General features: G+C 37.2%; 1 protein-coding gene across 1 annotated transcript; it reads left to right on the top strand.

Annotated features, from left to right (window-relative positions):
• Nucleotides 1-6,126: 6,126 nt before the first annotated feature.
• Nucleotides 6,127-11,219, top strand: LOC142349877 (tektin-1-like). Its single transcript, XM_075401705.1, has 3 exons — nucleotides 6,127-6,530; nucleotides 7,090-7,651; nucleotides 10,647-11,219. Exons 1-3 carry the CDS (start codon nucleotides 6,303-6,305, stop codon nucleotides 11,072-11,074), a joined length of 1,218 nt encoding a protein of 405 aa, XP_075257820.1. The 5' UTR covers nucleotides 6,127-6,302; the 3' UTR covers nucleotides 11,075-11,219.
• The last annotated feature ends 2,393 nt before the right edge of the window (nucleotides 11,220-13,612 follow it).

Genomic DNA, 13,612 nt, shown 5'->3' with positions numbered 1-13,612 from the left:
CCATCTGCTCCATTTGTATTTCAAGCTCCTTTTTTCTCATGGCAATTTCGTGTTTTTAATAAGCGAGGCGCATGGCAGCTTGTTGTTGTTATTCGGCCTCTTCGCGTTTTAATTTTGCCTTGAGAAAGTCATGTTTACGCTGGTTAGACATTGATGATGTTGTTCGGCGTGAATTTCTCCTAGAATGGCCTTGAGGATTAACACACTCACATACGGTGTCTCGGTAAGCAACTGTGTCAATATACCTTCTAGCCGCGAGCAAGAATATATCATTGTTCTTAGTTACATCATCCAACCATTGCACAAGGACAGGGTAAATTGAATCTGGGTTCTCCGCTTTACTGGCCAAATCAAATAGTTCATCATTCGTCTGTACCAGTTTACTGAAAACAACCTTTAACTAGAAACCAAGCGATCAGCTTTAACCCTCCTCTCCTGACGATCTATGGCATCTGTGATGTCCATATGGATGTTACATAACTCAGATTCTAGATTAGATCTTGCTTTAAAGAGCTTTTTCAATTTATTTGATGTTCGGCCATGATATTTAAATGGCTAAATTATCAATGTAGAGTAACTTTCAATCGAACACGTGGAGTGTGGGTTAAGCCGAACCCAAAAGACGACGACTTGATAATAAAGACCCCGAAGAGCAAGAAAGAAGTAACCGAGTAATGATTTAGTCGGCGAAAGTAAGTAGCAAAGAGGAGAGGGCGTCAAACATGCTTCTGAGCAACGTGAGACTAAACAATGGGACAGGCAACCGGTGCAAGAGGACCGGGTGGACGAAGCACGACAAAACGGGAATTGAAACGGATTCGCGGGAAGGACGGGCGAACGGCGCGCAACTCAACAGGAAACGGAACGGAACTGGCGAAAACGCGGGTAGGAAAGAGGCGACGCAAGGGACGGGACGGAACAGCGGAACGAGCGGCGCATGAAAAAATGGGAAACGAGACGGACAGAACGGAGGCGTTGAGCGAGTAGCGCGCAACGATATGGAAAGACGGGAAAGGAACGGGAGGCAGCCAAATAACCAGCGAGCGGGACGTCGGTAAGTACTATGCTAGCAGACCATAGTCACAAACAACCAAACAAACTAGCCGTAACTCCAGAACAAACTAAAGTCACACCCTGGGAAGGAGGAGAGGTGCGACTGCAAGGCAAACTAGCATAGGTCATTATGAGGCTTAATATATACAAATAACAAACTAAATTACGGCAAAGCAGTAGTTTTGTAAATGAATGAGAAGAGCAAGAAATTTACTAGCCGTAACTCCAGAATAAACATAAGTCACATCCTAGAGGGCGAAAACCCAAACCAACTAACAATCATACAATTACACGCAAACATACAGCAACAAAAATCATTATACTACAACAGGGGTGCTAATAAATTAGTAAGTTGGAAAAGTCCAAGAACCAACTAGTCGTAACTCCAGAACATACTTAAGTCACACACTAGAAAGCAACAAGACCAAAACAACAAACCAGCATACTAGCTTAATCAACATACTGCAACAAAAACACAAAGTACTTCATCGTATATGACAACATACTACAACGAAATCCCGAAAAGTAGACGGAGAAAACGAAAAGCAAGGCTTTGGGAGAGCGGAGTTATTGCGTAAAAAAAACGCAACACGAACAATTTACGAGTGAAAGCAGATAAAAAGACGCCTGCGAAGCGTTACATCAACCTGCGACAAGAAAAATTTCTGGAAATTCGATAATTTTTTCTTTAGGCCAGAGGTTATGAGTTTTCACAATTTTTCTGTGTGTTTTAAGTTTCACTCAATTGAAGAACCTTGTGGTTGAAAAATCATAATTTTGACGAATTTGTCAAAATTTTATACTCTTGTTCAATTTTTTCAAATTTTGGTCAATTTTTTCTAAAAATTCTTGATTGCGGAACGGTATTCCAGTAACTAGACGGTTTTCAGCTTGCAAATACGGTTTATCAATATTCGGTACTGATTTTCTAAAGTTTTTTAGAATTCCATCAAAATTGACCAAAACCTTCAAAATTGTACAATTTAGCATAATCTTTTCTCTATTTTCCCTATATCAGAGGTAATTTTTTGATATAAGAGCCGATTTGATCTTTTTTTACAAGTTTTCGACAATTCGACCAAAAATTTTCAAAATCGATGTTTTTTCGTCTCAAAAATTATGTTTGTGAGGTTAATGGTTACCGGTTACGAATATTTTTCACAGTAATTGTTTGATATTAATACCCCTGAATCATCGAAAAAATACAGGTTGGGTTTCTTGCTGTCTAAATCAATATTTATTTTAATTTACTGCCACAACAATAATTGTACTGTTCTTACAGTTTTTTTATCTTCCTTGCGTTTTGATAATTCCTGTCTAGGGTTGTGAGACCTCTTTCATAGCGTGTGCTTTTTCTAGAAGCTCCCAGTTGCACCAACGTCGATCAGTGCCTTGTCCATTCTTCGCCTCAATTTGAAAAGTGCCTTTCAATTTGGTGTCCAAACCATATCAGTTTCATCAGTAGCACAGTCGTTGGTCCTTGGACACCCGACTTTCCTTTCATACTCTGTGTTAGGGTGACAATTTTTCCTGGCTTTCTCCTGGTTGTCCTCAAGGGGAATGCAGCAGTCCTCTGGCTCATTATACTCGTATGCAGTGCAGCTTCTGTTCTGGTTGTAGAAGCGATGATAAATGTTTTCCTTATCGTTTTCCTTATCCAACACAGTATAGTCTATCTGTCCACAATACTGATCACATGAAATAGGATATACTTCTCCCCAGTCTGACAATCTCGGCTCCTGCTTCGGGTGTTGCAGACCCCGCCCATTTATTAACAATGGAAATAGCGGCCTCTCATGTGTGATGGCCTGAGCTATCTATTAGGATGGGGTATAAATCGCCAATTTGTTAAGTACAGGTTTCGTAATTCGTTCGAGGCGCCAAAATGTAGCAGTAACATATATTAAAACAGTCTACCGACAAGGTTTCAATTCAATCAAAAATTATAAAGCAACGTGTAATATCAACAAAGCAACGTATTTGTAGTGGTAATAGCAACGTATTAAGATTGTAACGTACATAGCAACAAGTGGTTTTTAGACGGCAATATTTGATGCTCTTTTGGCCGGTATTTTGTCTGATAACGAATCAGTTCAATGTCAGTCACCATTTTGTACCAATGAATCCAAAAACCCGAGAACTATTGTGCCGAATCCTGTCTTATTTAATAGGTCTTATGATTAGATTTACTTGAAATTATGTTATTTGCACTTTTTCCGAGCTTAGTACGTAAATTGGAACGATTTCTGTACGTAATTTAAATACTCGATTCTGATTGGCTGATATTTTCATCGCTTTAAATCTATTTAGTTATGAACAAAGACTAACGCATCCCCACCAAAAAAAATACTTAAAGCTGTGGAATGTTGAAACTTTTTGTTCAGCTTCCAACCACTTTTTTGTTGAGGACTCTTTAGTTTCAACTTCTGAGTGAAAACTTCTGTGGTTCATAATAGAAAAAGTTAATGTTCTCAAAATACAGATGAATAGCGGCATGTCCCTTGAAATATGGCCGAGCAGCTTTTAATTTTGGCATGTTTCAACTATATTTCAAATTTTACCGTAAAACTTGAAAGTGTCATTGAAACTAACCAACAATAAAAGCTGCTCGATCAATTTTTCTAAAAGTCATGCCACTACCTAACTATCTGCTTTAAGAATAATAACATTTTTAATTGCAACACTTGGCTCCAATTTGCACTTACCATATTGCGTAATAAAAACTTAAAGGTCACTTGTACCCATCTTTCAAAGGGTCGAACAAAACCAATTCTCATATTTGGACAAAATTTGTAATATCAATTCAAGTTTACCGAAATTCAAATACTGTAGGCTACTGCTAATTATATATGATCAGAGACGGCACTTATAAACATCGTTTGGTTTTTTATTCCGTAAAATTTATTGATAAATGGTTGATATCGGAGATCTCAACTCAAGAGTAATTTGTCAAAACAAATTGAATTCGAATTTTTTAGTTCGAATTAGTTTTACTCATTTTTTAGCTTTTCTTTTTAATTGTTTTTCGCTAAAAAAGATGAAAAGTAGTTTTCCTATTTAGTACTTTTTGTTTTCTATTGTTTCGGAATTTTTTAATGTTCTAGAAACTTAAAGACCTGATTTTCATTGCTTTTTTTGTCACTCTATCCAGAAGAAAACAAAACATGTATCGAAAGCACTCTGCCAATTGGAAAATTCGCTCAAACATTTGAGAATGGAAATGGGCACATTCTAAAAATCGAAATATTAACAATGTTAAAACCATTAAAGGATGCAAGAAAAGCCATCATAGGCCTTGATTATCCCTACGACTACCGCTTTTCACATGTTCTTTCAAACTTTTCAAACAGGTCCAACAGCATGTCCGAATGCATGTCAGTACCTTCATTAGAATGCTACTCAATACTTGATCATAATACAAGATTTTTGGTATAATTAAAATAGGAAATCAAGTTGTTCACGGAAAATGATCATTTTGGATGGAGCTTTAAATAAGACGTTCCACAGCTCGAGACCAACCTCGTACGTCAACAGTCCACTATTGCTTTTATACGTTAAGTCAAAATGTTCTAAGCGATACGTTGTTTGTCATTGAAAAAAAAATACAAACCAAAGAAGCTGCCAAAATGCAGATTGAGAGAACTCTGAAATGCAGCAGTTTTTCCTGATTGAGAGAGAATCTATGAGTTTTTTTTACTGAAAATAATTGTCTAGATACAGTGAGTGAAACTTTAGTTAACCTAAATTTGTGGTTAAGAGGATAATATGTTTCTCATTAGTTGCAGAGCTACTTCGAGGCAGAATTTGTTGAGGTCATTTAGTTCAGGAGATAAATTGGTTGATTAGTTGGTTGGTAACACGCCAAGAAATGCTTCCTTCTTTTTGTTGAATTCTTCATTTATTTATCTGTTTTGGCTATAATATTACTGGATCTATTCTGTTCCGCCCCCCCCCCCCATCTTAGTAAGCATAATTTTTTTAGGGCCCCCAGGCGCACGTGCTATTTTTTTACATGGTAACGTGCTATATAACAACATATAATTTGTAACTTGGGGTCATAAAAAACAATGGGAGGGGCGAAACAGAATAGATCCATTTTAGTATTTACAGCTATTAGTTTTATTATTTATTAATTTATTTATCCGAATTGAATCTTTTAAGCAGTCGAGAGAGTCATTTTAGGGACAAAACAGTTCACGACAAACAAGTAGAGGAGCCAGCATACAAATTTTTCGGAACTTCGATAGAGCTTTGGGCGCTGGCCCGTTCACAGCTAGAAGCCTTCTAACGACAAAAATAAAGGACTTTTTTATAGCTCTTCCAGCTTAGTGGTCAGATAATCTATAGCCCCACCATTGTAAAAAAATAACAATCTGAAAGTCCTAAAAATAAAACATTCTTCATTTATCGATTTGACTTTCTGTAATTTCTGTCTTTATGACATTTTTTATATTTTGTCGAGAACAATAATTAATTCGGATCTTTTCCGTTTGCCCCCCCCGCCCATCTTAATGGTTGCATATTATTTCCATCCGCCAGAAGCACGTGAGATATTTTAATATGTTAATATAATGATTTACTTTGTAATGGCATGTGCTCAGTAACTGGGGGTGCGTAACGTACTGGGGGGGGGGGGGGGGGGGGGCACACAAACGGAAAAGATCTATAAATTCCAGTAAATTAACTCGGGCAAAATAAAAGTTTTGCGGTGTACAGTCCCCTAAGCTAAGTGGACACAAAACGTCTAGCAATCCCCCCCCCCCCCCCATAGGGAGACCCTTGCATTGTAGTCTCATTGATTGGTACCCGATTATTCTATATTTGGGTTAATCGTTTCTATATCGAAAAGATCCCACGCTGATAGAGAAGGGGGCCAAAGCAGGATAAGATTCAAAAACAATGGATTGCACCAGCAACAATGATCAATCTAAACAGTGTGTAATTTGAACAGGTGTTTGATGCTACACAACACTGTATAGAGTACATCATAACAATTATAAACACTGCTCTTAAATGTATTTTAAACGTGTATATACATTTATTCAATACTACAGTACAACTGCAATTTAGCACGTGCTTCCATTAAAATCAGCTCAATTGTTGTTATACAATCCGCTCATAATTCTTTCAAAACAATTCAAAAAACAAACGCGCCACACGAGATAGTTTTTTCAAACAGATTTGCCACAGTTTTTACTGAGATAAATATATAATATAAATATAATAATTATTAAAAACTTTGTGAAAAAATGGCAAAGTTAGTGGCTCCCCCTCCCCGATTTACAACAGAGGAATGGACGCTTTCCAACAACACAAACTACTCGACGGCAGAGCAGAACCGAAAGATAGCCGAGCATATCAGAGCGGAAGCGGATCGACTCGTGAAAGAAACCGACGAGACAACTGAGAAAACGCAGCAGGAAACGACCAAAAGAATCGACCAGAGGTTGACCGACATTAATCATTGGACATCACAGGTCTGTAATAAAATTAACCACCCCCCCCCCCCTTCGCCAGCTTAGTTGACATATGCATATGATGTATCGCCAAAATTAAACAAACGTATGCCTTTATAGTGGCTACAATTTAGGTTATTTCCTAGGGTCTTTCCGATTGTTATAGCCCCCCCCCCCCAGCTTAGTGGTCGGATAACCTATAGCTCGCCCATCATGGTAATTATACCATAATGGGGGCTATATCTTCATGGGGGCTATAATGAGAAAGACCCATTTCTCATTATACCCCCTCCCCCTGATATTATAGATCCCCCTTCTGATATCTTTACCATTATTAGGGGGAGCTGTATTTTATTTGACCACTAAGCTGGAGGATGGGCTATAATGAGAAAATTTGAGGGGGATGCAATATTGGGAATGAGGCATTATGCTTATGAAGTTATCAATAAAATTAGCTACCGTCATCATACCATAGTAAATTTTTTGATCATGGATAACTTGAAAAGAAGCCTCAATATAGTTAAATTGTGACCTCTTATTCGTTTTGTATTCTCTTGAAATAATTAGTAGTTATTATTAGGTCGACCATGCCAAAACGGGGGTTATGAAGGAATTGGAACAACTTCTGGACTACAAGAGGCGAATTGAGAATTCTCTGGCTGGTTATCTGGACCGGAACCGGGCTTTGACCAGGAAGTGTCTTCAGCTGAGGGAAAACAGGAAAGCCATCGACCTGGTTCATGATGAAGTGCAGAAAGAACTCATCAAGGAACTGGAGATGATCCAGGCAATCGAGGGTTTGCTCCAGCGAACCCTAGAACAAGTCGAGGAACAGATCCGCGTATGCAGGTCTGCCGATTACTACTTAGGGAAAGAACTGAACGACAAATTCACCGCGTTCAACATTGACACTAAATGTCACCAGTTGTCAAATACGGACGCCGGACGTGCAGCTCAGAGGTTCCTGGGTTCCGACAAAATAACCCCAAACTCGGTTACACCTGAGGATTGGGAGAGGTTTTCGCATGACAACATCCAGAAGGCAGAGAGGAACAAGAATGCTGCCCAGAATTTGAGGTCAGTAGTGGACAGTGTGTTGGAGCAGACGAGAGAGGATCTCATGAAGCAATGCGCAGCAACAGGTTGGTTAGCCATTATGCTGCGGAAAAGTTCGATTCACCCGTTATCTTTTACGCCACTTACCCCTCCCCTAACCCCTTTGTTACCCTTCAAAAGCACCTACCTCTCCGTTAGCATCTGACCCGATTACCCCACAAAATTTTAACCCCTCAATGATATAAATATGCTAATTTGGGGGGCGGGGCATTCATTAATTGAACGCTAATTTGGGTTGGGTTGTTATTATTGGAAAGGCTCTTCGATTCTGTGTACAAATACAGATGGTCATCTATCAGCTAATGTATAGTCCACTCACTTACTATGAGGCTTGACATATCACGAAAAGATCTGTATCTGCCCGTTATCTAATGCAGTTATGATGAGAAGATGGTGCAAGTTTTGTCATTATCTTTCTTAACCTTTCAGAAAGAACCCGTCGACTAATTTTTTTCATTTGGTATCATTGCATTAAATGGGAGCTTAAGGTTCTTTTCGACAATCGCGTGAAATTTTTTTGAAATATTGTGCAATGACAAAATCTTATCATAAAAAAGTGAGAAATAAAAGGTGGAAAAAAATAGATTTAGTGGTCGTTTTACCATCGGTTGGACAAAATAATGGTTGGTTGCTGTTTTCTTGGCTATTCGTTAAGCACGTAGCTGTTTTTCACATAACGTCATAACAAAACATTGCACAATTACAGATTTTATAAAAAAAAAGTTGGATCTTTTTTTTTCAAAGAGAAACAGTTGTTTTCAGTGGCTAAAAAAAGAAACCCTAAAGCTGCAAGAGATGATAAGCGTTGAGGAAGAGCTATGCGGAGAGTAATCTTTAACAGTAGGTCTGTCTTTTAGGGAAAAAGATCTTACTTTATGACTTCTCAAGCTAACTTTTGTCACCCAATTTTGCGATTATGAGACCTTGAAGAATTATTTCACGTTCGAAAGTTTTTCTATCGCCATATAACACTTTGGAAATTGTGTCCCGAACAAACTAAGTAGAGGCAAAGCGTTTAACATGCTAGGTATATGTCTATTTTTATCTAACTATATAAATTACAAGACGGCTCGCGCGAGTCTGTGCGAAGCACAGAATGTTCCTACATACCTCCAAAGGTTGCCAAAGCAACTTTTAAATTCTGCCAGACAAACCGTTGGAAATATCTGAAAGCAACGTATATGCATTTCGGAAAACTACTTATACAGTTTGAAGCCAAAAAATATGTCGTCTTTTTCAAAAGAACAAACACTAAAAAGATACGTGTAGTACAAGCTCAAAGACAAAGAAAAACCATCCAAGCACACACACACAACAGACATTACACAAACAAACACCAACACACAAATACAAAGGCAAGCACCAATTTTTTTAAATTATCAAGGAGATGTCAGCTGAAGCAAAATCAGCAAGACTTAAAGACAGAGTTCTGGTATTGGACACATTTGAATCTGCGATTTGTAGAAAATGTTTAGTAGTTTCTTTAATTTATCTTTCAGAAATCTGCCTCTATTTTTGTCTATCATTTGAATGAACAATCTTTCTCACACTAACTATCCCTTCCTCACTCTATCGCTCATACCAGTCACATAAAAAGCGCACACCCATATAGACACTTTTTGAAAAACTTGTTGCAGATATTCTCTGATTTATCGTCAATCTATTGTTTGCATTAATGAACAGAGAAAACAGTCGCCCACACAAAAGTCCCGGACACAAAAACTCCAAATGAACATAGAGCTAAAATAATTGCACCAATTAACAAAGAAACCAATAATTTATTCATATGATCGTACTTCATCGATCTAATGTTAAGCTCATAACAACTCAATTTTAGTCAAATTATGCACTTTGAAACAAATTTTCGGTTTAATTCCAATTCATATCAATTAAAAAACAAAACATTCAGAGAATTAATTTAAAAGTTACGGTTGTCGATTGTTTAAAGATTAAATATACAATTGTGTCAACTTTTATTAGAGACTATTTTACATGCTTTTATTGGAGTTTTTTGTCTGGGCCTGCTTTGTCTGAGATACTTCGAAATTTTTTATTGTTCTGTCTGGGACTGTTTTGTCTGGACATGGTTTGAATTAATTGTCTGCAGCTCTTTTACACACGTTGTTCAAGATTTTTGGTCATGGGTACTTAAGGTAACATTTTCTAAGATCAGTTAGTTACTTATTCAGTCAATGATTTTGCAATACCCTGTCTTCTAAAATTTTCCAGAAACCATAATATTCTTCATTTGTCTTCCGTAGTACAAACTTGTTTCCAGCTGGTTGAACTTCGCCTGCTAGAACTTATTATTGTAACATCAAAAATAATTTTTGCGAATTTTTAATTTGAACTTTGAACGTGAAATGTTTTTTTCTTGCTGCACGATTGAGTTTGGACAATCAAGCAAATACAATAGGCCAAAAGAGGCTTTCAATTTTTCTAATACGCAAATTTTTTGAAACAAGTTTTTGGTTTAATCTTAATTCATCAATTAAAAACAGAACATTCAGAAAATTAATTAATATATTATGGTTTATTAAATGTTTCAAGAATGTATTTACAATTGTTTCAATATTTAATTGGGACTTTTTTGTCTGCTTTTATTGGACTATGTTGTCTAGGACTGTTTTGTCTGAGATACTTCGCAATTTTGGACTGTTCTGTCTGGGACTGTTTTGTCTGGACTCGGTTTGCATTAATTGTTCGCAGCTCTTCAACTGACATTTTTTCGAGATTTTTGGCCATGGATATTTAAGGTATCATTTTCTAAGATCAATTTATTTATTTAATCACTGATTTTGCCTTAACCAAGAAGGGATGTTAATCGTGACGCATGAAAAAGGAATGCTTGCAAAAGGAATGTTAACCTTGCAAGATCTTGCAAGATTAACATCCGAAGTCGACTGAGGTAGTGACTTCTCTGAGGTTTTTTAAAATTGTTCTGAGATATTTGCAATACCTAGAATATTTGAAATAATTTTTGATACCGGCGCCAACAAACTTAAGTGTTGTGCTTTTTAGATGCGGGCTTCAGGCGAAGAATTCAAGAAACAGAACGCGCGCTCCAGAAAGACATCGAGCACCACGAGAAAGTTCTAATCGAAATCGGAGAAGTCGAACAGACAATTGACAAATTAAGCCAAGCCATCGCTGCCAAACAACCACCACTAATGGTAGCCGAAACACGACTGAACGAACGAACCGATAGACCCAACATTGAGTTGTGCCGAGACGCGCCCCAGTACCGACTGATCGGGGAGGTTGCCCAGATCAACGAGAGTATCCGGCGACTTCAAGAGCAGCTGTGTGAGGCGCAGGAACAACTTAAACAGCTTATTAGAAATCAGCTGCAACTGGAAGAAGATATCGATATCAAGAAACACACTTTGGAAATCGACAGAGATCTTTGCGTGCCGGAGAGGAAGAAAATGGAACACCCTGTATTCTAGAATGTTCCAGAAACCGTCACATTCTTCATTTGTCTTCCGTAGTACAAACTTGGTTCAAGCTGGTTGAGCTTCGCGTGCTAGAACTTATTATTGTAACATCGAATATAATTTTTGCGAATTATTAATTTGAATTTTGAACGGGAAACAGCTGCTTATCTTTCTGCGTGATCGAATCCGGGTAATCAGGCAGTTGAAAGAGGCCAAAATAGGCTTTCATCAGCTGTCTGAACATCGTTTGGTTTCTAATACGCAAATTTCAGCAACTCTTTAGCTTCTCGGCTCTAGTACATAGGAAATCAGTGCTGATCAATTTTATTCGAAGTGTATATCTTGAAGTCAATACCGAAACAGAGTATTTTAAGGATTTTACAAAAACAGCATGTACAGATTAAAAGCAGAAATGAACATTGTTGTATGAAGCTGATCTGATCATCATGTTTTTGGTTTTACATTATGTTCACTGAAAAATCATAACATTCTTTTGAAAATTTTGAAAAATTTTTGAAATTTTGGGCGATGCGGTAAAACCGTACATGATAACAGAGCGCCCGTGAGTATTAAACACCTGTAAACACCCAGCAGGTTACACTAGACACGTACAATTGTCTGCAATATATTACATACAGGACAACCTCAAAATGACTTTTTTTAATGCACAGTGTGTGGCTGAGGAGAAGCTTCTTTTGTCCTTTATTTTACCATGAAAAATCTTTAAAAAATGACGATAATAGTACTGGTCAGTGCAAAAATGCTTAATTGAAATACTATGGTTCAGTGCTGATTTTATGTTCCTAAAGTTAGTGCAAAATCTTCGCATGGGCAACAATTTTGTTTCCCCAAAACATGTGTGAGCAAGCTGGAGCGATTTTTTCCACTACGGTTGTTTGCATAACACGATGAGAAGTGATACTATAGTGAGCTCCATTAACTTGAAATGCAAGCCAACGTTCAATATTACTTAAGCGCATATGAACATCGATATCCAGATATCTGCTTGTTTGGAAATTGAGTTTTCACCTTGAAACACAGAGATCAGCACTTCGTTGTTCATTTGCATGTCGGGAGTTTTTCGAACGTTTGCTTTCGTTGCAACTTTATAGAACTACCTATATAGTCATTAAAATGAAAACAGACCATTGCGAAGCTAAAAGCATGCTGATTACTGAATATTTTTTACGGCGGGTGCTCCAAAACTTTTGCATCCGGTGAGTCTGATACCAAATGTGGTTCACTTCCAGTTTAGTCAAGTTCAAGTAAAGTCAATTTGATTCTATGCGTTTTAAATTTCATACGATACCAGGCAGGTTCCATATCCTTCGTTTTAAGGATTAAGTAACCAGTAGAGCACGTAAAAATTGAGAGCTTCTAGAGAGAGCATGAAGATTTACATTTGTGCAAATTTTCCAGTATAATATCTGCGTAGTTTCCCCCTCTTTCCTGTTGTTAGAGGAATGGGCCGTGGCATCCGAAAAAATGACCTATAGGTTCTGTTAGAGAGTTGTAAAATCATATCTGCGTAGTTATGGTTGAATAGGGTAGCAGAAAAAGGGTGACAATTCTAGTTGAAAACGTCATCAAATCCATTTAACATCCAACTGCTGCGATGTTCTCAGAAAATGAAAACGGGTCCTAGCCTGAAACCGACGCGAAGAGATTTTCTGCAAGGCATTTGGTGTCACATATTTTACAATAAGTGAACATCACTTCATATAATTTTAGCCGCTGAGTTTTTGAAGGCTCTAGATAAGTCATCAGATTGATTTTTTTTTCTCAAAATTCATTTATCTCAGTGCACTTTTCATGAGTTTTAAATTTCTTTTACAGTGGTTATTCCGTGTAAAAATGGAGTAACCAATTCTGAACCAATGATACCCATTTAGCAAAACATGATGTAGAACTTTTCTTTTCTTGAAAAGATTGTGCATTTCCTTTGCTTCTATAGATAAAGTAAGATTCCGAATCAGTTTTAACAGTAAGAAGCCATTGGCGCATTTTTTTCCAGAGTACTTGTAACAGCTGCTGTTGCAGTTATCAAGTCGAAAGCTTAACAAGTCTGATTGGATTTCATAATTTTGCAGTCCATTTTTTTAAAAATCTAATTGCTATATTATGACTATTGAATAACCATTTCAATAACTGTTTGTTACGCTTAGTGAATCTGATCGCAAATTGACTGGGTTTGCTGTATATCAAACAACACGGGATTTCTTTGTATACCAATTCAATCTGATAGGGAACTACATCGAAGGCAAAGATATTTGCATACATCTTTTTTCTTATTAGGTTTTTTTTTAACTGTTTTCATTACTGCCCACCCGTTCAAGTAAAAAAAACAATAAATGTTAGTTATATATTTATTTTCTATGCAATTTTTAATTCAAGATACAATAACAATTATACTACTTCTCAAGAACATTAATTATTATTAAACAAAGTATCAATTTATTTACTGCTAAAGACAAGAGACAGTATTTACTGCTCGACAGGGCACGTTGTTCGCTTATCAAAGTCAGTTTGTTTCGGATCTTGTTCCGGAGT

This window comes from Convolutriloba macropyga, chromosome 11, assembly GCF_964194025.1.
Source record: "Convolutriloba macropyga chromosome 11, txConMacr16.3, whole genome shotgun sequence".
Classification (NCBI taxonomy): domain Eukaryota; kingdom Metazoa; phylum Xenacoelomorpha; order Acoela; family Convolutidae; genus Convolutriloba; species Convolutriloba macropyga.
This window is presented reverse-complemented; position numbering and strand designations above follow the sequence as displayed.

Coding starts and splice junctions, on each gene's coding strand:
- LOC142349877 (XM_075401705.1), top strand. CDS start 6,303: ATGGCAAAGTTAGTGGCTCCCCCTCCCCGATTTACAACAGAGGAATGG. Junction 6,531..7,089: donor TTAATCATTGGACATCACAG/GTCTGTAATAAA, acceptor AGTTATTATTAG/GTCGACCATGCCAAAACGGG. Junction 7,652..10,646: donor GAAGCAATGCGCAGCAACAG/GTTGGTTAGCCA, acceptor TGTGCTTTTTAG/ATGCGGGCTTCAGGCGAAGA.